Here is a 26956-nt window from a genome sequence, read left to right as displayed (position 1 = left end):
AAACCTGATGCCTATTAAGCCCACTGCACCCGGCCACCCCGGTGCCGTTGAGGGTGTGTTTTGTGTGCCTGTTTGTGTCCCCCCCCAGTGCTCTTCAAAACCCCTGTGGTCTGCCCTCCGAAGCCGCAGGTACTTACCTGTTGGCAGACTGGAACCCTGGCACCCCTGTTCTCCATAGGGGCCTATGTGTTTTGGGCCCTCATTTGACCTCTGCACCTGACCGGCCCTGTGTTGCTTGTGAGGTGACTTTGGGGTTGGCTTGAACCCCCAATGGTGGGCTGCCTATGCCCAGGAAACTGAACTTGTAAGTGCTTTACTTACCTCAGAAACTTAACCTTACTTACCTCCCCCAGGAACTGTTGATTTTTGCAGTGTCCACTTTTAAAATAGCTTATTGCCATTTTAACCTATAATGTGTATGTTACTGCTCTAATTCAAAGTTCCTTACTTACCTGTGTGGAGTACCTTGCATTTAATGTATTTACTTCAAATCTTGAATCCTATATTTTTGTATATAAAAACTATTGGCCTGGAGTTAAGTCTTTGAGTGTGAGTTCCTCATTTATTGCCTGTGTGTGTACAACAAATGCTTAACACTACCCTCTGATAAGCCTACTGCTCGACCACACTACCACAAAATAGAGCATTAGAATTATCTAATTTTGCCACTATCAGCCTCTAAGGGGAACCCTTGGACTCTGTGCACACTATCTCTCACTTTGAGATAGTATATGCAGAGCCAACTTCTTACAAGTGGCATAGAGTAGAGTGGGGTAGAGTAGAGCAGAGTGGAGTAGCATAGAGTGGAGTAAAGTGGCACAGAGTGAAGTAGAGTAGAGTGGAGTAGAGTAGTCTGCCATGTAATGGAGTCAAGAGTTTTAGAGTGGTGATGAGGGGCATAGAGTGAAGTTGCATAGAGTAGAGGGGAGTAGAGTATCTTAGAGTGTCATGGAGTAAAGGGTGTGGTGGCGCACTGGCATTAGAGATAACACATTTCAATTGAAGTGACCATTACATTTGCACAGACATACAGTTTTACTGATAAAACTCTACAGCACACAAACGCACACAGCACACAAACGATAATGTGTGGAAATGGCATCACCATATGTATTGATTTGTTTTGATTATAATACAATACATGTTTCTATCAGCCTTCAGAGTTAGAAAACAATTTCTTCATTGGTGATTTCCTAATTCTGAAATATTGGTGCAGTTTATTTACAAACATTTACATTGTGTTGTGTGCTGGAAAAAAATAACATTGTAAAGCATTCCTCCCGCATACCCCAGTACCGAGCATGATTGTCACATAAATCCTCTCACTTTGAAGTCAGAGAAAGAAAAGTAAACACTAAGCTCCCTCGAAGAGAGAGCACGACATTTGAGAGCTACCTTTGAATGCACAGCAAATGTGAAAAAGATAAGAGCAAAGTTTTTAGGCCTGTTTACAGAAAGCAAGCACTCATGGAAGAATAAAGTAAATGGGCTATGCTCCACAGAAAGGACAAAGACATACTGGAGAGCCTAGAACAAATAAAGACAACAAATAGAAAGCAAGACACTGGTGAGTTACTAAAACACAAGGCCAATGTTAAGCAATGGTTGGAATGCATGCCCAGGGAAGCGTTCTGAATGGCACCAATAAGTCTTTGCAGCTCCACTGTCTGGTAGGCTTCGACCAAAAAAATCTCTGGAAGGTGGGAAGTATTCACCAGGCAGGGAGTTTAGGAAGAATCATCAAAAAGAAGAGGCTACTGACCTGCTAGTACTAAACATCGCTAAATAGAGACTCAACAGAAGAGTACTTATAAGACAGGAGCAGGACATTGGAAGATCCTAAAGCAGCATCGCAAAGCAGCTTTGCCTTATACAGGAAAGCCATTAGACAGGAGGTCACAAGATGTCCTTTAACTGGGAGCTGTATAGGATTTCTACTCCACTAATTACTGATCAAAAGCAGCCTGTTATAATTGTGGATAAAATGGTGATATAGCATGTACAGCAGAGTTTTAGTTTACTGCAGATCACACCGCGTGGAGAGAACTCCCAGCAGTATAGATAGAAACCTTCATCAAATGCAAAGGTAATTACCAGGGAAACTCGGAAGTACAGAAGCCCAAACCAAACAGGGTATGCAGTCAGAGCCAGATGGCTGACTTGGAAGCAAATATCACAAAGAAGCCCAAGGAGATGGGCTTCACCTGTGGCAAGAAAACCCTTAGAAAAAAGACTTCCTTGGGTGGAACTCAATTCCTACTCCGCAGTTTACCAACCTGGATTTTCACATACATGAGGGCACACAAGTGTCCCTGTTGAAGGACTGATGGTGTCCTAGAATGTCTAGGAGGCAGATACCACGATTCTCCCAATGATTCAGTACAATTGCCACTTCCTAGTAGGGTGAGTGTGAATCTTTGAGCTCAAGGACTTGCAACGCTACATAATTGTTTTAAACAATCGGAAGCTTTGTAATGTGCATGACTTCACATAGTTTAACAAGTAGAAGCAAACCTAATCCGTCTTACATTGGTTGCCGATTTTTTGGCTTTGCCAATGCTCATTTTGTTTGTGACACACAAAATGGGACGGGTAGCAGTGTTGGCAAGCTGCTGGCCCCTTTCCTACATAAAATAAGCATTGTTCAACTGCTGAAATGTGCACAATTTTTGTACACGCTGCACCAGTAGTCTCTGCACTGCAAAGAAACTAATTAATTTGCAGATGTGCACATTGTTCAGGAGCAGAATTCCATCACCCTCAGTCAGCAAAGCCAATGACTGTTAAGGCTGACCCTATCACCAGTGCTGTATGCTGCGATGGGCAAAAGCAAAATGTGAATGGCACTATCAGCAATAGATTAAAATGGCTGGCCTGAAAGCCCCTGTAAGTATGTATAGTATACTAATTGCTAATAAAAACAAAATGTGTTAGTTAATGTCAGACCTAGAAATTGAGGGGCACTTTGCAGTATTCCAGCTGACCTAAGGGGCAATTCAGGGAGACAGGTAGATTTAACCTGCTCAGAAGCATACACCCCATCTCTTGCTCTGATGACTCCACCCCCTCCACAAAAGACCTAACAGATTCAGCTAACCTGCACCCCAGCCACGTACAACTTGTCCAGTTATACACATGCTGTGGATGTCCCCTTTCCCCACACTGTCCACATATGCAGTCCTCTCCAGCTCCTCTTGATGATTGTGGGATGATACAGCTTTCACATCCACTATTTTCTAAATCCAGCAGTTCCTGCCCAAAGACATTCAGAAATTGGTTATTGGGAGTCTGGGCTGTAGCTTTTACTATATCTTGTGTAGCCCCCGAAATGAAAAACAAATTTCAAAAGATACCTGTAGGTCAACATTTTCTGATTAAGATCAGCTGTGCAATTGTAATAAAAACTGCACATATTTCTATGGTGACATCAAATTATGAAATCCTGACAATACCACAAGGTGGGGGTTGTAGATCAGACAGTGTAGGAAATAAATGTTTCGTCACCCCAATGCCAAGGTACAGCTACTGGTCAGAAAGCTGTCTGAAATGGTCAAGGTGGGAGTGAGGATTCATTGCCTTTTCTAGAAAAAATCAGAGTTTTGTGGAGGCGGCTTTGGCTCTGACGCATTCCCATACTGCCAACCCGGGACAGACTCAGAGGAGAAGACACTTTAGACAGGGATGGGAAGGTGGGAGGGGGTCTTTGTTTTGGATTGGTTGGCCATCGAAGACAACATAGTGTCTACAAGATATTCAGTAAAGTTTAGCCAGCCCTCTCCTAATAACTGCTCAAGTAAGTGACTGAACCAGACAGGCGGACGAGGGTGGGGAGTTAGGCAGCTGCCAGTTGTGGCCTCTTTGATAAGTTATGTTTTTTTTTTTTAGGATGTACTTATTATACTCGGCATGTCCAGTCTAGCTCAGGTCCCTCTCTGGGTGCAAACTCTGCAATTCCAGCTGGGGTGGCCGCTGACTTAGTCTCAAGGCCCCTGGATGGGCACAAAGTAGTCACATAGAATATGAATGGGTTCAATGACTCAATCAAGCCGGGATGGTTCATTTATACAAAAAAGAGGCACCACTAAGCGAGGCTCCAAAAATAGGAGCAGGTGTGGTCACTCAGTAGTGTCTACATCCCCAACCCCATCTTATAGACTCATAAAGGCAGAGGTATCGCAACTGCTAACCTCCACCGCACATGGCTTCATTGTAATAGGGAGAGTTTTCAATGGTGGGATGGACCCATGATACGACACAGACTCCGCTGCATGGGCCTCCAGATCCATGTGCCTTTGGACATGGGCTGATGTGCTTGGTCTGGTAGATGTCTGGCAAGTACACCAAGGGGGGGTATGGCATCATACAAATTAGTCCCCTACCCATGGTACCTCACCCTGCTTAGACTACTTTCTGGTCCCCTCATCTGACCATGGACCCATTACACAGACATGGATCCCCCCACATGCACTCTCAGACTACGCCCCGGTGCTGGGAATGGTGGGCCAGTGGGGGACCGTGGGCTGGGGTGGCTGAATGCATGGTGGTTCCTAGATGGCAAATGCTCAGAACTGCTCCACACCATGATCTCAGATTACTTCAGACTCAATGCAGGGGCATCCTCCTCAACAACTAGACTATGGGAGGCCTTTAAAACAGTCCAGTCTTTAAAACTATCCTCAAAAGACAGTCTTTCTCGTATGTTTGTGGGATGACTAAGTGTAGGGAAACAGATTTGCTCCAAATCGAGAATGAAGTCGCACAGCTTGAATGGGTGCTTAAGGATTTTCCTGTACTGGATTTGCAGCGCAGACTTGATCAGGCCCGATTTGCTCTTAGGTAGAAGCTCAATGATATGGCCCATCTTAGTGAGCTTCAGTCCTAGGGTAGGACGTATGAGTGGAGAGACAAAGTGGGCAAATTGCTCTATTGGCTCACAGCCTGTAGCTGCCCCTGCAGCTTAGTGACTGAGCTATGAACCCAGACAGGGATGACAATCCAAGGGGCGGACCTCCTGTGTACAACGAACAGAGCTGTGCACTCGGTGGGGACCACCTCCTTTTGAACAAGACAACCCCGTCATTAGGGATCGGCCCCTGAATTACCTCTCGGTGGCTGAGAGCAGAGCTCTGGATCTCCCTGTTATGGGGGAAGAAATCCAGTTAGCAAACCCATCCATGACCTCTGGGAAGACGTGAGGCCCAAATAGGTTACCCCTTGAGTTCTATAAGAGCTACTCCTCCCTCTTAATTCCACACCTCCTGAAATTGTATGACACATTTGAGAAGAGCACCTTGCCCCGAGATCTGCCCAGGGCCACCATCACAGTACAGTACAAGCTTCAGGAGGAGTGCAACTCTTACCATTCTATATACTTCATCAAACTTGAAGTTAAAATAATGGCTAAGGTGCTGGCCACCCATCTTAGCAAGGTGGTGTGCTCTGTGGTCCACGCAGATCAGAACGGCTTTATATCCCACAAGAGCGTTAGATACTTTCTCCACATCTGTATATAGCCCTGGCTTGGGCAGACAAATTATCAGAGGAGGCCGCACTTCTCTTAGTTGACATAGCATATGCATTTGACGAAGTGCACTGTCCTTATCTGCAGGCAGTCCTCCACAAGATGAAATTTGGACCCTGTTTCAGGCAGTAGGTGTCTCTTTTATACATGGAGCTCTGAACCCAGGTCCATATGAAAAAAGTCCTGTTGCCGACCTTCCCTATAGAGAGGAGCACCCAACAGGACCTTCCACTCTCTACCTTGTTATTCACACTTGTAATGGAGCCCCTTGTGGAGCTCCTCCGGATAGACGCTCATCTCCGTGGTCTTAGCACGGACGGGGAATTCGAGGATCGGGTCTCCCTTTACACAGGTTTCATGCAGAGACTGTGAGACTCAGTCCCGCACCTCATAGAAACCTGAAGTTGTACAAGGACACATCAGGACTCAAAGTTAATTGAGGGAAATCCACTCTAGTACCAATATGAGGAGACCTGGACTGGGAGGCGATAAATCCTAGGCTGTGGGTGGCAGAGGACAGTTTCCGCTACTTGGGCATGATGGTGGCCCCAATGCAACAGAGGTATTGAGAGTAAAATATCTCTGCACTGCTGGCTAAGATACAAAGAGATGTGACGGAGTGGTCTGCACTCCCCTTATCTATGGAAGACAGGGGCACTATTCTAGATGGTGGCCCTCCCCGGTTTCCTTTATGTCTTACAACATTACCCATATCCACTCCTGCCCATCTTTTTCACAGAACTGCAGATACAGATCACTAACTTTCTTCGGGCTTGGAAAATGCACAGATTCTCCTTTGTAAAATAACAGATTACTTGGGGTGGGGAGGTATCTCACAGCTATACAAATCGCCGGTCACAAACACCCGGGCCCCCTGCCAATCTTGAGGATGAGGTGGGAGTTGGTTGTAGGGTGGAAGTGAAGATGGTGTCCAGACTATTGGTATTCTACATCTGCTTTTGTGCAATTCAAGTACTTCTACTGAATGTATTTCTCTCCCGCTCACCTGTGGCGCATGGGGATAGCCCAAGGCCCTCAGTGCCTCAGGTGTGCCATAGGCCTGGGCTCCTTCTGTCACGTGATCTGGAGTGCAGAGTGGCAAAGGCATACTAGGGAGAGGTCAATAAACGTGTTGAGAAGGTGACAGGGAGGCAATTAGTCCTTCACCTCAAGCTCAAATTGTTAGTTATTATTATGTATATATATATTTCTTTAAAAAGGGAGCTCTTGTGTTTTTTGTTGCTATATATCAGAATTTTGAGCAGCACGAAAAAACTGTGCCTCAAAACTATTGTACCCACAAAAGTGAAAACCAAAATAAAATGAAGGTAAGTATACATAGGTTAGTAAAGATTAACTATTCTTAACTTTCCATCTGCATACCTTGAATATGTATATATGTTTCGGTACAGGTATGCGGATATAGGATTGAAGCAGTTCTGGTTTGTATCCTGTCTGAATGGGAATGTTCTGCGCATGATGTTCATGAATGATCCAAGTCTTGGGTGCCTGAATAGTGGAATGCTGGAAAACAGTAGTCCAAACCACCATTTCAACTAGAATGGACTACCACAATATCCAGTTTATGGGTTGCCAGAGTAACAACTAGCCAAATTGCAGATCATTCAAATAGAGATAGTTGAGCCAACAGATTAACAGGGAAAGCCGAGCAAGAGCCTAGCCCAGGGTGCGACTGAGCTCTAAGAGCCCATGCACAAGCAAGCAAGCCCAGAAATTATTTGGCATATAAATCATACAACAAACATCATGTAAAAAATACAATAAAGTTACTATAAAATTCCAAAATGTGTCATTCTTAAACATGTTTTTATTGGGAAACCAATTGGGTTCATGGACCGTCCCTTCTCCCCTACTCCATGTAAAAGCTGCTATCTCTTGAACATAATTAGGAATACAGGATTCCTTTTCATTCCTATGACCCTCCCCACTATCATTTGTTTCCATGATTTTCTTTTCAATGTCCCAATATCTAGGCCATATATGCTTTCATCCCCTCCAGGCGACACCATCGTACTCTCCTATTTCTTGTTTTATTCAACACCTGTGATATACTCCCTCCAAACTGCAATCACGAGGCGTGAATGAATCCCCCCATTAATTTTCATTATCCCCTGGGGAATAAATACTTTACTCCACATGACTTGTGTAATTTTGTTTTGTAATTGGGCTGTCTGTTTTTAGTTTTTGGTTATAAATCTTTTTGGAAGAAACATTTGCCCCCACAATAACCCTGTAAAAATGATCTGCAAAGTTCACCCCTGGCTGCTACACATTGCTTTTTTTAACCTTCCCATGTCATAGCGCTTTTTAAAATGCTTATGGTGCTTTTTCATTTCTTTTAGCCATGTTACACAGCAGCCATGCTGCTCTACAACATGGCTAAAATACATTAGCAAAGCCAATATCTTTCACGTAGGTGAAACCTGTTGGTTTTGCCAAAGTTTATTTAACATTTCTGCCCTATCCTTCAGGTCCAGAAAACAATGTCATTGTTGAACTAAGGGGCAAGTCATTTCTCAAGTGTACACGATAATATGCGGCCTTTATTTCTTACATGGAGAATCATTTTAATCTGTTAAATCAAACACAACGTTTTCGTACAGAACACATCCTAAGCTTGCATGTTTGATCATTAAAAAAGAGGCTCATTAAAATAAAATAAAATATTTATCAAGCATCACCCAATTTTATAAAGCAGGGAAGTCGCGATTGAGCCCAGATTTTCTGCTTCTTCTTTGTACAGCTACAAGATGAGTATAGTTTTCTCCAGCCCATCTTACATTAATGGTTACTGCTTTGCTTATAATTCCTAGCTCATGAGTGTAGAGCATGAGTGGCAAACTGAAGCCACATGAAAGCTCGGCTCTCTTTGGACTCATGTGTACAAGAGGACCTTGAGCCGAGCCAGGGCCTAGCATAAGGCTCGAGCCTGGCTCGAGCTTTTATTGCCTCGCCCACCTCAACATTCAAAGTCTTGCAACTTGTGTTATGTTGTCTCCCCTCAGATGGGCACTCACTTCTCTCGCTTTGAGCGACCTTTATTAGCTCCCTGAATCCTGTTTAAAAGTGTATGCACTGTCCAGTGTGCTTTGCAACTGAGTGGCCCCTTGTGACTGCCACCAAAAATTGGCCAGTATTTTCCTATTAGGTCCCTTTGCTGCGCTGTAGCTCCGATGGCTACAGAAGGTTTAAAGAAGGTGGCTGTTCTACTCACCTGGCTTTTAGAAAAGGGCTGAAGTGTAGGCAATTCACCAAATGTTAAGTTTCCAATGATTTCCTTACATGACGCTTAGGGAGTATTAAAGTCTGAACTCGAGTATCTAGGCCCAGAACGCCTGCAAGTAACAGGGACCTTGGGAAATCTATTACCATAACAAACATATTAACAAATATATACTTACGTATAAAAAATATTTACATTTACAATATTTGGTAGTTGTTACTCTGGCTACAACAGTTTTTACCTCAATATTTCAAACTTGTTTTTCTAGTACTATAATATTTTTTACTATAATTGTAGCTTGTTTGGCTACTGTACAGATGCGAACCAAAAATCATCCCCTGATATAGAGGAATGAAAATGAGATGCCAAGTGTTTTTAAAAGGAAATTAATCAACTCAAGGCACATAATGGGTCATTTCAGAGAAGTTATACAATCATCTGCACCTACCATACACTGCATAATTAATGGATCTACTTTAATTACAGATTTTGGGACTTTTGTGATTTTTGAATTTCAATTTTTATGAATTAATATTATTTTGTGTTTCATTGATTGCTAGGGCTTGTATTGTGGTTTTGTGGTGACCAGCATCTTTTTTGATAAACCCAAATTGAAAACATGTTTTCATTAGGTCGGATTATATGATTCAGAAGCACCTCGGCTAAAGTATTTGTGTAATCAGACGTTAACAGTTTAGAATGCTCAAAGGGCCGGCTCAGGCTTTTATCATACTAAGCTAGTTAACAGTTATAACGGGAGCCATGATGCACAATATTTGCACTTGTGTCCTCCAATTTTGCACAAACATATGGACTGCCATCTAGAGCATAAAAACCTTTGCACCGACTGGTGTTAAAACAATGTTTTGACGCCAGTCGATAGGCACAAATGTTGCTCTTTCACAGGTGTTATTACAAATGTTGTTGCAAAATTATAGTACAGAAGCACAGTTTTATGTCATTTGTCCCACATTATATGCCAAGTTAAAAAAGGAGTAATTGTGGCTAGCGAGAGCTAGCCACTCAGAATAAAGTATTAATATATGGCATATTTGTTTGATGAACAGAACACACTTTGGTGCATTGGTCCCATGCATAGTCTTCTTACTTTGAATCTCTTGAACAAACCCATCTTCAAGAGTAGAAGAGGATGGCATGATGCACAGTGAGTGAGTGCCATTTGGACAAAGGTTTTGCATCTCAGAAGGATGTGCTACTCTAAACACGAGAGAAAACAAGAAATACATGGTCCATGGTGCCATATAACTCTCATGAGACTTAAAAATGGTGAAGGTCATCTTGAATGCGTAAAGTATGAATTTCAATTAGCCAACAGCATCCTTGGTAGGCAATCATGAAATATAGTTGCTGCCGCTGTACTTCTACTTTCAGAAGTTTGATAACCTTGCAATCGGCTAATCTTGGAAGTCGACGAAAGACTGATCAGGAGTTAGAAAACTATACTAGCACAACACTTGTTTTACAGGATATAGACTTTGCACTTGAACATTATTTTTGGACTCATTCATTCAACAATGCGAAATCTTACTTTGCACTTGATTGTTTTCACAAGAAGTCAACCATTATGATTACAAACTATATTGCAATCCTTTGATACTACAAGAAGAGCAATAGAAAACTCATATGACAAAGGCTGTCAAAACTGTGTTAGAGATTTATGGTAATAAGGAATTTCTTTAAGAGAACACATGGTTGTTGCTTGCTAAGATGATCTATATGATCAATCAAGCAGAGAGTAGATAGGCAACAAAGGCACCCAACTTTGTGTATCAAAATAATTTGAAATAGTATCCCATATGACATGGTGTTCTAGGAGGAATGAAGGCCACCTAAGAAACCACAAGGTTCCACAATTACAATATGCCCCCGGGCACTCACAGTTATTGCAAACAGATCAAACATCAAATCCAATATTATTGATGAATTTATATTCCAGTCTCTCTATTGAATCCATAGGTTTCTTGCAGTCGTTAAGCCCATGTTTCTTGACATCAATACAAGCCACATTTCTTGACATTCACAGAGCCAGCATGTGTTTCGTCGCTACAGCATATTTGCCTCTGACGGACACACATGTGGTGAGGATGAAGTACTCTCCTGCCGAATGTTGATTATGTACTGTTGGGACACTTTTCCACTACAATATGTGAAAAGAGAATTAATAATTTACTGATAATTAGATTAGATGCAACATAGCTACAGGAATAGCATTACCAACGATTAACACCCTGATGGAGTCAGAGCAAAATATACCATAGCGACAAAATGCATGTTGGTTGTGGTGATGTCAAGAAACGTGGCTTAACGAATGCAAGAAGTCTGTATATTCAATAAAGAGAATTGAATAAAAAGTCATAAATCATACTGGATTTGATTGTTGATCTGTTTGTAATAATTGTTGGGGCTGGGGCGCATTTTGTAAATGATCTACATGATGTTCTAGAGCAGCTCTCATGTTGCAGTTTAAGAACCAGTTATGTTGAAAGTCACCTGAATTACAGAATGTTATCACATAACTCTGAAAGTAGTTCTCTTTAGCAAACAGCACATAATAGCTCACGGTATTGTTAGCATGTTGCATATATTCTAAATAAGTTTCAGTTTCAGGCAAACATTAAGTTTAACTTATCTACAGAGAGCTGGAAATATAAAGATGTTCTAAGGTTTATGGTAGACAATATCAGATGTTGGAGTCAGTGTACAGACAGTAATAAAGTTATTCTCTTGTCTATTGATATCAACACTCCAGAAGTGCAAATCAAGCCTATCTGTGTAGCCAGACAGTGTGAGGATATCTGGTATCTTTCTTTCTCTGTCTTGTCCCATTCCCCTTTCCTCTGGTCTACTTCTAACCTACATGCTGTATTGGCAGTGAAATATTGAAGCACACACGGCTGCCTGTGGATCTGGAATGCGAAGGTGGTGCTCCTTGGCACATATTCTTGACACATATAGGCCAAACAAAATTTCAGAACAATTTGAAGATGCAAAATAGTACTCTTTGTTTTCTTCTTCGAAAGCATGGTGATATCTGGCTTCCAGTAAACTATTTTAAACGTTAGCATTTGTTCTTGACATTTTGCTTCTAATTAAGATCTCTACTTTCCATGTTTATTAATTTTCACACACACATAACCATATGTACATAGGAACCGTAAAACAATCACCTGTCCTGTGTCTGTTTTGAAAATGTTAACTACATTAAAGTGTCTTCCTCTTGTGTATGGCTACACTGTTATAGCGAACATTTCTGGGTGGGCTTTGTCTAGATGGCCGATGCTCCGCCACTGAGACTTTGAAGCATGAGTAAAACACCCTCAGCAGTCCTCCACGGTAGTCCAGACACTTCAGAGCTCAGAGCGGCTGCGCACACAACCAGTGGTATTGTGCTGGGGTCAGCCCTTCTCAACAGGGCACGCGGGATCTCGGAGATGCCAACTAATAGCTTGTTTTCCTCAAAGAGATAAGTGCGGAGTGACAAGCCCCCTCGGTGGCTTTCGGACGCCTGGCGATGCCATTAAGATTAGTGCTCAATCACGGGCGGATTTGCAGTGAATTTGCGGCTCTCACAGTAGCTCGCTTGGAGGGCGGCCTTTCTGTGGATAAGCAGCGCCCGGGACCAGTGCCAGCTATTTAGCAATGCGGAGGAATGCATCTTTGTGTGGGATACACTGGGAGCGCGAACACGATTCTTAATCTGCATATTTCGAGTCTTTGTTTGCCGATTGCCGGCATCTTTGCTACAGCCTGGCATGAAGAGGAAACAGATAGCGCGAGCACAGCCAGGGACCCCTGCCACCAGGACTCCACGTTTACACACACAGCCTTTTTACAAGCCAGCTGAATGCACTCCTACCGCCTTTCTTGATTCATAATGAAATCAAGTAACGAAATGTAGCACATTATACAAAGAAGGCTCTAGGCTGAAGGAAAAGCCTCACGCTGATACAATGCCACTTGTTTCCCTAAAACCAACTTATTTTAAAATAACTACCCCTGAGAATGAAGTACAAATACCCTTTAATCACTTGGAGTAAAGAAGACAGAAAATAAAAAAATATGGCCCAGATTTAAGAAGCACTAGTGCCACATTAGAATCATTTTTTTATGCTAATGTGGCGTTCGGCTTCAAAAATCGATGCATCATATTTACAAAGTGGCGCAATGCTTGCATTTCACCACTTTGTAACCCTTTGCGCCACATTATGCATGTGTCATCCATAACGTATGCAAAGGGGGCGTTCCCCAGTTAGGGGACCATAAAAATGGTGCAGTGGAATCTCTGCATCACTTTTTGTGGCTTGTTTTAATGCCTGCTGTAAGCAGGCATTAAAAGGGGCACACAGTTGGTTACAATGGTCCCCTATGTACTGTTCAGGATTAATGCCAACAGTAAGTCAATAGCATAAAAAATGTTGACGCTACTGCCCCCTACCCTGCACCATATTTTACATGCTCGCAATGCAAGCTGAAGGACATGTCCGTGGTGACCAAAGGGCAGAGAAGATCAAACTTAGCCCAACAATGCCAGCCCACTCTGGAGCTTTAAGTACCCACACCAAGATAGGCAACCAAAGCCCAGCAGCAGTGAAGACAACTGCAGTTCCAAAATGTTTGTTTCAAACCAATCACCATGTGGGAAGAAGAATCCAGTGCTCCAAACAGCAGAAGCCTAACGGCACACTAGCCATACCACTGCCCGGTCATATCATATGGGGATAAGAAGGCAAAGGTAACTGCAGGAGCAATGGGAACCTACCGTCTTAAAAATAATCTAAAAAAAAAACATGCTATAGCAGGCACGCAGGTGCTACAACCAGAGCTCGTCAGCTCACTGGCTCAAGGGAGCCTTTTCAAATAGGGCCAAAGTCTCTTTACAAAAATGTAAGGAGACCCTCACCTGCTAGTTTCTATCAGTGGTGTATATGATCTCCACTGATGTTGCAGATGGTTTAATATTCAGGCCTTGCCTCCAACAGAAGGAAGAGTTTCTTGGTATAGAAATTTGGTGGGATCTGCAGGGGTAAAATAAAATTGCCTATCCTGCACAAAGACAAAAAGGATAAAAAAACAGCCCAGAAATTCCCCTTATTATGTTGAGAACATATCCTAAAAGCATTCACTTATAAAAGAAAAAGCAAGGGGCACTTATAATGGGTATGATCAGCTTCTAGTTGCTGCACTGACCAGAATCACTGAGAATGGAAAACATATTCTTGCTTCTCAATCGTGGTGTGCACAGACATCACATCACCTCTAATGCACACTGAATAGAACAATGCAGCCAGAACAAGGAGGAAGCACCACCTACATTGAGCTATCCAGAATGAGTGAGCCTTTTCCCCAGACAGCAACAAATGGGAGCAGAACCCATCAACTAATGGTTTCCACCACAAGGAGTGTCAGATAGAACCAATGGGCACAAAGTTCATCCTCCAATTCATTGTAACAAAGCTCATTTGTGTAGTATACAGATGCAAAAACAAGCCCATTCCCAACATATGCCCAGCAAACAAGACAAAGGTCTGATGTTCCCTAAAAAAATATCCAGCATAGTGCCCCAAAGTACCCCCAAGCCTGGTAGGGAGGGGAAGGTAGGGAAAGAGGCCACAAATCCTAGACTTCTGTGTTGCCAACACAGGCAGGAAAAAACAGGAGGATGCTGGAAATGTTGACCTTTTTATCACAGACAATGTGGTGGGCAAAGCCTACATTCTCGGTGTTTACAAATCAGAATTTCTGTTTCATTGGTGGAGACATCTTATAAATAAGAACTGGGATGAGGAAGAGGAACATTTAGGTAGGTAATAATGAGAGTGTTCAAATCCCTGTCATCTCTCCAGGAAACACTTCCAAAAGGAGGTGTAGTGTCCGACTTACTAAAAAAAGTGTATAAATTAATTGCTACTGGGTAGCACAATGTTTTAGTTATTTAAAAGATCTTCCTTCATTGCTTCTTGCCTGACTATTCCTCAAGCTTCATTCACATTTGTTCTGGAGTGTAACTTAAGATTTTCAACCACACAGGTCACTTGAATTTGATAAAGTGACTAATACGTTAAAGAGAAGATCTTAGATCTTTGTATTTTACATGCTCATGCACTGTCTTGACTAATGTAAGGCAAAAGAGGATGGATTGACATTACAACAACCAGAGTATGAGGCATAAAGATATTGACTTTTGCCATTATCTGGTGTGCGTCAAAGATTTGTAGAAGCCTGATAACAGTGCAAATCTGAAAGAAACAAGGATGAGACACTTTCCCGACCTGAGATATTAGGGACAGATCAAAATCATCTTTAACTCCTAGGTCCAAAATTGCTTATAATTGAACTGCACAGCCCTAGGTGAAAGGAACCTTTTGATGTACCAGGGATTTGAGTTGGTTGACACAGAAAATTGTATTCAGATGTTCGAAATGTTTTCACATATCTGTCAAACAGGAAGCAAGAGCTGGTAGCGTCGTAGGATGACAAGTGGTTTTCCACTGGAATATTTCTAGTCTCCAGGAAGGAATTACAAATTCATTCCCCCCCAGAGCCCTTGAACGTTGCCACTTTTGTAGTGTTGCTGATTTGTGCCACTGAGTATATGAGGTAACCCTATTCCCAAAAGCAGCTGAAAATAGTGAGACACACATACTGAACCGCCTACAAAAAATGTTTCTCTAAGATGTCAACGGAGGACTTCACTGCTTTTCCCTTTAAAGGGGAATGTTACTGCAGTTTCCATAGCACACTTATTCTTGCTTACTTTTCTCAGCTCATGGAGTTGAGAGCTGGTATTTGGCCGCAATTACTAACCTGAATGCCAAAATAATTGATACAATTTCATGCTGAGGCAGGCTGTATTTTTTACCAGAAAGTTTAGTTCTGGTTGAACAAAACATGCTTGAGTGTTTTTATGTACACTGCAAGGCATTGTCGTCTTCTAGGTGCTCCTGCAGGTCTTTCCAAAAATGCAATTATTGACTTGTATCTGCCCTCGAAACTCTCAGAAAGAGCACAACTGTCAATATTTGGCTAATTTTGCCCTTGGATCGATCCCTGTCACAAGCTATGTTACCACATTTAATTTACTTCTAAGATGTTAAAACTGAGGATATCTTAACCAGTGTGTGTGCCCAGTGCAGATTCTGGAAATGCCAGATTTGTGCTTCATTTTCAGGATATCCACAGAAGACAGGGTACAAGGTGTATCTGCTCCAGAGAGAATACATGGGAGAGTAAGAGATAACTGAATTTTAGTAGTGCACAGCCAGAGGCCTATCTAATAATATTGTTTCGAACTAACATCAAGGCGACACTTCCCTGAAACCCATCAGTGCACATTCTGCTAGGGAGCACCTTAGGATCTTGATTGGAGTAGCAGACTTAATTTGCATAGTTAGTGGTTAGCCTGAGAATTTGGAATGGATCCAGTACTCCGGGGCCTATGTTGGCCATTTTAGTCAATAGTTAAAAAATTGAGCGTTCCTATACACTTCTGCAGGACAACTATGTTGGTCTGTTGGAACTATGCTTCGTATGGAGCAGCCCTGAAGTAACCTCTAAGGTTAGTGTCAGGTTATATCACACTTCCCTATGACTCTGAAAAGAATGAAGGAAACATTGATAAGGTTCAGCATTGGTTTTGCTGTATACCACATTGCTTTTGACTCCTGCCCTCTAGTAGTGTATTAGAGTCCGTGTAAGCAGTATTCTGTGCCCAGGGAAAGGTTACTGTGCAGATTCTTTAAATATCCTGTTTCATTTGAACGGCGATGGGTTAGAAATCTGAATTATGGAGGCTAGCCCAGAAATGAGGTTGCGTGTCCAAACCATTGCAGCTGGACCTATGAAGCCAACGCATTCACAGAGGAGGCATCAACACAGAAGCAGCTAGTTACAACACTAACAGATCAGTCCAGAAATACTTCTCTGCCCCGTAAATTATTTTGCTGAAACCTCACAGACTAATATCACAAAACTGACCACCGTCCTGCCGCTCAAAAGACAAAAAGTGATTGATTCCCTTGAGAAACTCCCACGGCGCCTGGGGCCCGGTAGGGTGTTAGTTGCAAGAAAGGAGGGGGCGGGGTACTAACAGCGTCTTTGATTCAAGGTCCATGCAAATACAGTACTCTCTCATCACCTCTAACCAAATGGATGGTCTATTCCATGTGCACGCGCTCTGTAGTTTTTATGATCGCTCGGCTGGCCTCTTAATGACAGCGCAACATACTTCATAAGCCATTTTAAAAACAGGCGCTTTTTGTCGGCAGGTCTCCCAGTGGAATGCTTCTCTCTCACGCTGCGGCTGCACCCACAGTCTGTTATTTTGTTTCATGAGTTGTTCAGAGCAGTGCTGAAAAGATCCTGTCAATCACAGGAGAGCCGCCCCTTATTACAAGTGAAACGGTGTTTCCTGCAACATCAGGTTAGCACATCAGGCCGGTGGAACTGGTGCGGCGCAAAAGGAGGAGAACTCATTCAAATGCTACGTTGACAGGACCCAGGTCAGGAAGAGGCAAAGGGCATGCCCCTGAAATAAGTTCAAGTGAGAGGTGTAATTCCTTCGAAGAAGTTCTATGTTAGAAAACTTCTCGGTCTCCAAATATGTATTTCGTTGATTTTCAAAAGAAACACATTATGGGCATTACGAACTTCAAAAAACCAATACTATCAACCCATTTGAGCATGGCGGTTTATTTTACTAACCCCTACATAAACAAGATATTTTAATGCATTTTGTGCCACCATGATCCGTTCCTAAAAGCTTTCAGTGTATGCAGATATGGAAACCGAAGAAAACCATATACATTATGCTGTTTGCCAGGATCACACAGTATGGTGTTGCGTGTAGGTAAATATTAGTACTCAGGTTAACCAATAGCTTAAAAGCTAGCCACGTGAACGTCATTTCACCAATATGGTAGGGGTAGCAGAAGTGACATCACATGCCATTTCACCTTTGCTTTCACTCACACATGTGCGCGCTTACACATACACACACATTCACACATACACTCGCTTTTCCATTAACACACTCTCACCTACAAGCACACACACAACATACATTCAAAAGCATTTTTTACTTACCTCAGCTGCCAGGGAGCACCATATTCCAGTTAATTATACACCATTCCTTATTACTCTAATAGTGAATAATAAAACATTGTTCACTATTAGTGTGACAAAAAAAATGACAGAAAACAAGGAAAGGGGAGTCTTAAACTGCCTCCACAAGGATGAGCAGCCCTTGTGTTTCTGGCACTTATTCTGTCACCTTTGAGTTCAGGGGTCGGAAAGGCAGTGCTAGGGGTCACAGGGGGCAAGCCAGGGGTCGCATATGCACCCTCTGGCGACCTCTAAATGACATCCATGGCTAGGCTACATCCCCAAACCTGTGGCAGCATAGGTGAAAACAGGTTTTAGTGGAAGGAAAATATGGAAATATTTAACATTAATAGCAGTGAGCTGCCTTCAGGGTCAGGCAGTTGAGTCTGAAGGATGCCTGACTCATGGCTATTGAGATCACTCTACAGGAAGGAATTGAAACAAAGCACAACAATATCAAAGCCTGCAAGGCGCCATCTTGTCTCCCTAGAATTCCCCCAGGCCTAATGAATATGATCAGATGGGAACTGACCCATATGGGCAGTGGGAGTGTTCTCAATGGACTACTGTTAATGAAAGACATTCCAGGCACGGACTTTGCCTAAGACTGTCCTTGCCCCACCCCTGCAGGCTTTATACCAGCCACTGCCTTGTCTGGATAAATAACACTAGGCTCATCAAGCCTGGTTATTGCTCTCCCTATTGTATCATCTCAAGACTCTACTTAATCTAAGGTGTTATGCTGTTCTCTTTTTATGCGGTCATTAAAATACAATTAAATATCCAGAAAGAGGCGTAGAGTAACACCCCCTGGCTACTCACGACAGACTATGCTGCTATAAATAGCATCCAAGAGACTTTACCTAGCCAGACGTATCCTCAACAGGACCGGCAGAAGTGCGGCAACAACAGGCGTGTCTGCCTTGCAATTTAGACATAGTTTCTTACTCTTACATCACGTTCTGTGGGCATCGACAACCTGAATAACGAGTATGAGAAATTATATTGAATACTACTTACATATAAGCCCTGAAGAAGTCTTTTGTTAAGGACGAAACGCGTTGGCTGATGTTTTTTATGTGCAAGGAAAGCAAAATAAAATGAAGATGATTATGTGAAGACATGGAATAACTGGACTTTATTGATTTACTTTAAGTAGTGTACTATCAAAATATCTATTATCTATAACTCCCTTGAGATAGCACCTTGGTGGCAGGTGCTGTGATTTGTTTACACATGGAGTCATAAACACTTGTTTCTTGTTTCTTTACCGTTCATATATTTCAGTAGGTGATAGGGGTAGGTGCATTTTCATTCTAAACCCGACGCCAATTCTATCAGTAGTGTCCTAGCCAGGGAATCCCTTAAGTAAGGCCATGTCAATGGCAAAGTCCGTACCATATAATATAGCTGTAAAAATAATACAAGATAATATAACATTAAGGCTGAGTGGTGTGTTTCATCCTGTCAACTTTCACTTGAGCCAATAACTCCGTGACTTGGAACCAACTTCCTCTTTCTGTGAGATCTGCTTCTTCATTGTCATGGTTTTAACATTCTGCTGAAAGAAAAATGCATTGTCTACTTGTTATGGGGCTTAGCCAGACTGATCAGAATTATTTTCTTTGCAGTGATTCTGTGTTAGGGTTTGTAAGTTTAAGTGGTTCATATAAAAGTGCAATGTTAAATCAATCAATCAGGTTTCTTATAGAGTACGACTAATCACCCGTACAGGTCTCATGGCGCTGGGGGGAGGAGGTGTACTGCAACTCAGCCCAGGCACTGGGTGGCTGATTCAGTTGAAGAGCCAGGTCTTGCGGTCCGTCCTGAATTGAGGCAGAGAGGGAGATTGCCTGAGATGAAGAGGAAGAGAGTTCCAGGTCTTAGTGGCAAGGTAGGAGAAGGATCTTCCTCTAGGTGAGGTCTTGTGGATCCGCAGGATGATGAATAACTAACTAATAAAGAAGACTTCACAGCTTTCGTAAATGAACATCACTGTACTCCTGAATATATGCAGAGCTGATGCTTGTAAAGCAGATACAAAAGAAGTAAGACAAAGAAAGGCAGAATGTTTGTAGCGACTTCAGCCTGTTGTGTTTTCAGGAAAATTACTTTGAGTCTCCTGAAAATATGTCAATTAAATACGGCTAATCAGACTCTTAGCAGAAATGTGGAGCTCTGCTTTTATGGATGGCCTGCCACTTGCTCTTTTTTCAGGGCGGTGCTGGACGGTGTAAACTTAAAATCTATTATAAGTATAAAAACGGTGTCTTTATTTCTCTTTTTTCTAAGCAACTTTTTTGTAAATCTTAGTGTATGTCCAGATCTTAAGGTTATTTTCTTCTTTTTGGCTATGTAGAAAATAGGTTTGCAGTAGTAAGTGTTTCCCATCGTGTGCTGGACAGTTGAGTGTGTCTGCTTCTTGCACATGACCCAGGTTCTTTTGAAACTTGAAAGATAAGAACAGCCTTTTCGTTTTGTTACAATAACTCAAAGAGAAGGGATTGTTTTGTTACAAGTATAAACATATACTACTGTAGAATCATAGAACAGAAGGACCACAGATCACAGGACAGGGCTACACAACACATTTTTAAATACTATGATATATATTTCCTGAACCCTAAGGAGGTTGGTTGTGCACACACGTTGAATTTAAATGACCTCTTAGTGGAAAAAATGATAAATGTTTTTCAGTGGCGTAAAGCAAAATGATGGGGCTTCCCTGCAGAATGTGACCCCGAGTCTCCCATATCTCACAGATACTTATTAGCGATGACCTGAATGGGGCCCCTTTGGACGCTGGGATCCCAGGGTGTGTTGGGCCCCTCTTACACCACAGGGTCTGCAGAGGGTTTGTGTAATGCCTCTAGTGCCTTTCATTCACCCAAAAGCGTAAAAGGGAAAAAAAATTGCCGTCAGCATTTGTCAAGTTGGTGACTTTTGTCAAATTGACAATTGGATGTATTGGATTTTTTGTGGATGTCTGCGTGTCTTTCCTTGCTCCTGAGGGCAAAATGTTGTGTTGAAAACTGTCGAGTACATTTTCTCAGACTTTGTGGCATGTCTACCAAGAATGCTGCTTTAGGAAAGGTGTCTATTAGATAGTGTTGATTGGTTTTATGAAGACACTTAAATTATTTACTTTTTCTTTATAAAAATAATAAATGGCTCATATTCTTTTCAGGATGTTACATCCAAATCAGATACAAACAAGTCAGGAGATATAGTTCTGCTCTTTCCACAAAAGCCGTCTCTGTGTTCTGTACTGTATTACGCGGGACTGTGTGTTCACTAATGTGATGATTCCACCTACCTGTTTCATCTTTGTCCCCACCATTGAGGCACTGGTATCAATCACAAATACAACATTCTTTGGCAGCGGCGGGAGATCCTTGGGTGCGAAGAAATGCACAAAGAATCCATTCAACACCTATTTAGGAAAGAGAACACCTCCATGAAATTCATCGTCTTAACTCATTTTATTTTATTTATGTTTCTTTTTATCAGGTTAAAAGTGTTAGTTTACACCAAAGGATTCAGCTGCCCTGGAAGATGATAAATGAAAAGGGAGTAAACAAAATTCATTTAACTTTTTAAAAAATCTTTCTCTGGTTTGACTCGGACTTTACATTCCGCAAGCACTCTGTGATGGATGAGTGTGGCATTGAGAAACTATGTGCTTGGACATGGTTAGATGTAAGCATTGCAAATGTTAAAATAAGTACACTGGAAGTTTCCTTAAAGACAAAGTGAATTGCTGTCAAGATCTTTATGGCAAAGAACCATTACAAAGATGTATTCCAGATTGTAAAGCACACATGGTTACATTTTGATCCAAGCAAAAAAAATTCTAAAGCTTTGTGGCAGGTTTATGAGGGGGGCAGGATCATAACAGACACTTGTTGTGATTAATTGTAAGCCTCTAGGCTTGTTAAAACCAAGAAAACCATGTTTGGTGTTCGTGTCTACAGAGTCAGTCGTGGCCTACCGAAGAAGTTTCACAGTGTGAGACCAACCACTCATAGAGACACCCACGCACCTCCTAGCTTGGAATCATTTCAAAGAAGGACTCTAGCTATTAGAGCAGAACCAAGACTGATTTCTTTGCAACTGATCTCTTGTTAGGGATGCATATTGGGGGAACTGGTGGACTGTAATACAGCCCGAATAATTTACCAGTGGTTGAGACCAGGGTCAAACTGGCCCATAAGGCAATCTGGCTGTGCCCGACCGGCTGATCTGACAGGTTGATGTGTGGGCTGTTTTTTGTCTCTTTGCGGGTTAGTTTTATTATATGGTGGGCCATTTTTAAGTTGTAGCCTACCAGACAGTGTGGTTGTCAGGTTTGCTAAAGAAATCTTAGGGACTTTCAGAAAGTTGACCTAGGAATGCATTCCACTTGCTGACTACCATTTTCTTTGTGGTTTATAACTCACACTTCCCCGCTTTCCATTTGCTGGCTTTATTTGCTTTAGGCTCTCCAGTTTCAGTTTGTCCCTCCCAGTGCCTAAATCACGATTTTTGTATCCTTCCATTAACTCCCTTTCTGTTAACAGGCCTTCAAATCTTGTTCTTATCTCGTCACGTCTGCTGTGCATTCGAGGACTGAGGTCAAATGCCAAATACTGTCTTCAAAGGGCACTTGATGACTTTTCTTTCATTGACCTCAAAGTGAGAGCTTTTATGTGAGAATCTTGCTGGATACATATTTAAATAAATTGTGTAAGTATTTCAGAATATATAAGAATTATGAACACACAATTGAAGAGCATTTTTGTTACTTCTGAAGTGTGCTGCAAACAAGTATGAACAAGCATGATCAAAACAAATAATTAAACTAGTTGATGCAATTTCCACACATTTTCATCTGTGCACTGTATAGTTGTATTGGTAAAACTGTATGTCTGTGCAAATGTAATGGTCATTTCAATTGACATTTTTTTTTGTCAGTAATGGCAGTGTGCTACCACACCAACTCTATGCAACTCCACTCTATTCTGCAGCACTTCACACCACGGCACTCTACCCTGCACCACTCCAATTTACACCATGCCACTGCACCACTCCTTCTCCAACTGTGGAGAAGTGTGGCTCAATGGTTAGAGCGGCAGACCCTGAAGCAGAGATCTGGCTCAAGACCAGGGTTCAAGTCCCGCTTCGGCAGGTCTTGGGCTCAATTCCCCTTGACCAGATAATTCTCGCCTCGGTGCCTAATCTAATTAATGGGTCCCACTCTGCAACTCTGGGCAATAGCTTGTTTATTCTCCACAACGGCCCCAACAGCGCTTGGATGCCTGGCTTCATCCTGGGGGTGCTCAGGAGTGGGCGCCTCACAGGGAAAAGCCAGGAGGGGTTCCATAGCGGTATGAGTACAGCGCCTTGAGACCCTAACGGGTGAGTAGTGCGCTATAAAAGTGCTAATTTACATTTACACTCTATGCCCCTGCACTCTATGCCACTTCATGCTAAGCCTCTCTACTCTAACTTGTCGCACTCGCCTCTATGCCAATGACCTCTTCACCACTGTAATCACACCACTGCACTCTATACCATTCTAGTCTACGCCACACCGATCTACTCTGCACAACTCCACTCTGCAACACTGCACTCTAAACCATTGCACTCTATGCCACGACACTCTACACCAGTGCACTTTAATCTGTAACACTCAACTCTATGCCCCTGCGCTCTATGCCAATACACTGTATGCCACCCTAATCTACTCTGCACCACTGCACTCTATGCCACTGCACTCTACACCACTTTACACCACTCTACACAACTGCACTCTACCCTGCACCACTCTACTTTATGCCACTTCCCTCTGCTCTGAAGCAATCTACTCTACACAACTGCACTCTACGTCACTGGGTCTATACCACTGCACCCTACTCTGCATTACTGTGTCTATGCCACTGCTCTCTATGCCACTCTACTCCACTCCATACCAATGCATTCTGACACTCTACTATGCAACACTGCACTCTCCGCCACTAAACTCTATGCCACTCTAATCTACACTACTCCACTCACCCCCAGTGCACTCCATGTCACTGCACTCTATGGCAATATACTCTACTCTGCACCACTCTAAACTACTATGCTCTGCACCACTTTATGCCACTGCACTCTGTGCCAATCTACTCTACTCTTCAATCTATGCCACTGCACCCTATGCCACTCAATTCTTCACTCCACACCAATGCACTCTATGCCACTCAACTTTACACTGCAGCCCTGCATTACTCAACTCTACACCACTCCACTCTACTCTGTGCCACTGCACTCAACACCACTGCACTCTACTCTGCATCACTCTACTCTGTGCCACTCCACTCTGCACCACTCCACTATACCATGCACCACTCTATTCTATGCCACTGCATTCCACAACAGAGCATTGTGACTGAATTCAATGTCATTGCACTCTACACCACTATACTCCGCAACACTCTATGACAATGCACTCTACACCAGTTCACTCTACTCTATGCCACTCCAGTGTATGCCACTCTACACAACTGCACAATGTGCCACTAAAATACACAACACTCTCTGCCACTACCCTCTACAACACTCTACTCCGCTCTTCACAATTCCACTCTACTACACTCCACACCAATCTACTCTATGCCACTAACTTTTGGCCATGCTGAACAGCAGTCACGCTGGTGAACAACATGACTAAAACACATTGACAAAGCCAATAGCTCATAAGCAAGACCTATTGGCACGACCAAGGCCTGTTTACTGCTGATGTTCTTGCTGTAACCTCAAACATTGCCAGTAATAAGCACAAAGCATGCAGTCTCCCATTCCTTGCAAAATATTTACACTGCATGTCTTTACAAGTTCAAAACGGCCATACTTTGCAAATGTGGGCCTCTTCTTTACCTCATATTCACTAATAGAGGCCTCTTTTGTTTTGGCGCGCAGACCTATTTCCTATCCCCGCCCCTGACAGACATTAATTAAAGCATTCAACCCAGCAGTTTTTTGTTTTTCTAATTGACCTGGCCCTGCAGGCGAGAACAAAGTTTTACCTGGTTTTAAGAACATGGCCAGCTTAGCAATTAGTGCTTCATGTGACTTAAAAAGGCTGTGGAGTCGCAGGCCGTCAGGCCTTACAGCGTCGCGCGGCCTGTCTATTTATTTTTCAATGACATACTTTCCGAAGCCAAACAGCATCAGCACCAAATAGATCCAACAAAAAACCTTCAGAAAAGGGGCTTTAAATCAAAGCTGTGTTCTCCACTGTAATCGAGACAGGCCTTTACTTACAAGAATTGCGTGCATGTTGGTTGGCTTGTTTTCTGGTGTGGGCAACACTGTGCTTGTTTTTTGCAAATGAGTTCACGCTGGCAGGTAGAAAGGACAGTGTTTATACAATAGCATGTGTGTGTTAACATGGAAGAAAAAAATGTAAAATATTGGAGAACAAGAATTTGAATAGGATCCTCTGAGTGTATATTGATTTTTTCCTTAAGAAACCTTTGAATTTTCTGTCGCATTGAGGTTTGTTTGTTACACAGACAACAACATAGAAATTCCAACATTGCTTGATAATTATGACACACAATGAGCCAATATTTTGATTTTATAAACATTTACAAAGGTATCATTTTTAGCACATATGTACCTGGACACTGGACTAAATTTGAACAGTAAAACAAACAAGGGACTTTCGAACAGTTAAATAAAAGTATCAGCTAAAATCAATATACAGCATTAGAAACCAAAACAAAAAATGATGCCAACAAAAACTAGCCCACAGACACAACTAGAATCAGCTGGATTCTTCTAGCTGGAGGAATTACATTTGTGAAGAGGTTTCCACAGGTCAATGTTCACTTTTCCTTTTTAGGTATTGTTTGCCTTGTTCATGGTCTCAAAAGTGGGCACGCTTTAGAAAGCAGAGCTGGCAGTGTGGCTATCAATAGTGGACTAGGTGAAATTGCACTAGGCGCACTAGTGCAGTTGTATTAGGATCTGAGGATTTTAAGGGAACACTGTACCCATACTATAGCTGTAGTTTATCATCCAATCAGTGGACAGTGGCTCATCTGTTTGGTTGTCATAACTGTGATGACTGGTACTTCCTGTTTTCAGGAGAGCAGACTGGACTCTATCCTCTAATCCCTTTAGGGTTTTCTAAGATGTGATCCCACACAGAGGGTGGCTGCTATCGAGACTATACTTATTGTAAAAGAAAAAAAACACAACAGCAAAGTGCCACTAATCTACTGCTGGTTAGCCAGCAAGGACATTCACTTACTCTCACTGACGACTTGGAAGAGGCTGCCAGCCTTTAGGTTTTGCCAATGCTTGTGTTGTTTTATCATGGTTTTTGAAAAGACAAATTATTGGAAAGCTGTCTTCCTTTTTGTCAAGGCAAAACAAAATATTTACTGAAAGGAAAATTATTTTTGGTCTCTGAAAGCAAACATTGCATTGGTAGACCTTGCCACTGAAGAGAATTGCTTTGTGTGTAGATGTGCTCCTTGTGAAAGAGCAGAACGTGTCACTCACAGGGAAGTTAACCAGTGCCTGAAGTGGGCTGACCCACTGCCCCATGCTGTATGATATAGTGACCAGGAGAAAAATGTAAATGGCCCAATAACAGAGCAATATATGAAGAGGATTGGTTTAAAGTCCCTGCATTGAGATATGTTATATATTTAAATTTAGTGAAATCGAAAGATCTTGGTTAAAGACAGACATAGAAATGGAATTGCTAGAGACTGCGTGTTGCAGTTGGTGCAGTTAATAAAAGCCCACAAAAGCTCAGTTACCAGGATAAGCAAACAATAACTGCTCTTACCTACCATGCAGGGTTTTATTCTCCTAACCTGCCTAGAGAGAATAAGTCCTACACTCATGACCCAAGAGACATGAATAGCGTAGCTGCTCCGAGGTAGTTTGTCAGAGAAGAGAAGAACAACCTCACCAAAGGTTGGAAAGAGTGACTAATATAAAGTAAATCTTTCCTAATGAGGGAGAACATGCAACCAAACCTGATGTGGTTGGTATGAGGGAAACTCCCTTTCTAGCAGTAGACAAGCACAAGT

At 42.4% G+C, this 26956-nt stretch overlaps 1 protein-coding gene across 1 annotated transcript in view; it reads right to left on the bottom strand.

The window, feature by feature from the left end:
• ITIH5 (inter-alpha-trypsin inhibitor heavy chain 5) overlaps positions 1-26956 on the bottom strand; it is a 264995-nt gene that overhangs the window by 112586 nt on the left and 125453 nt on the right. The window contains exon 7 of the mRNA XM_069229267.1: positions 21202-21318. Coding sequence (XP_069085368.1) covers positions 21202-21318 — 117 coding nt within the window. The remainder of the gene's footprint in view (positions 1-21201; positions 21319-26956) is intronic.

The sequence above is a fragment of the Pleurodeles waltl genome, chromosome 4_1 (genome assembly GCF_031143425.1).
Source record: "Pleurodeles waltl isolate 20211129_DDA chromosome 4_1, aPleWal1.hap1.20221129, whole genome shotgun sequence".
Classification (NCBI taxonomy): domain Eukaryota; kingdom Metazoa; phylum Chordata; class Amphibia; order Caudata; family Salamandridae; genus Pleurodeles; species Pleurodeles waltl.
This window is presented reverse-complemented; position numbering and strand designations above follow the sequence as displayed.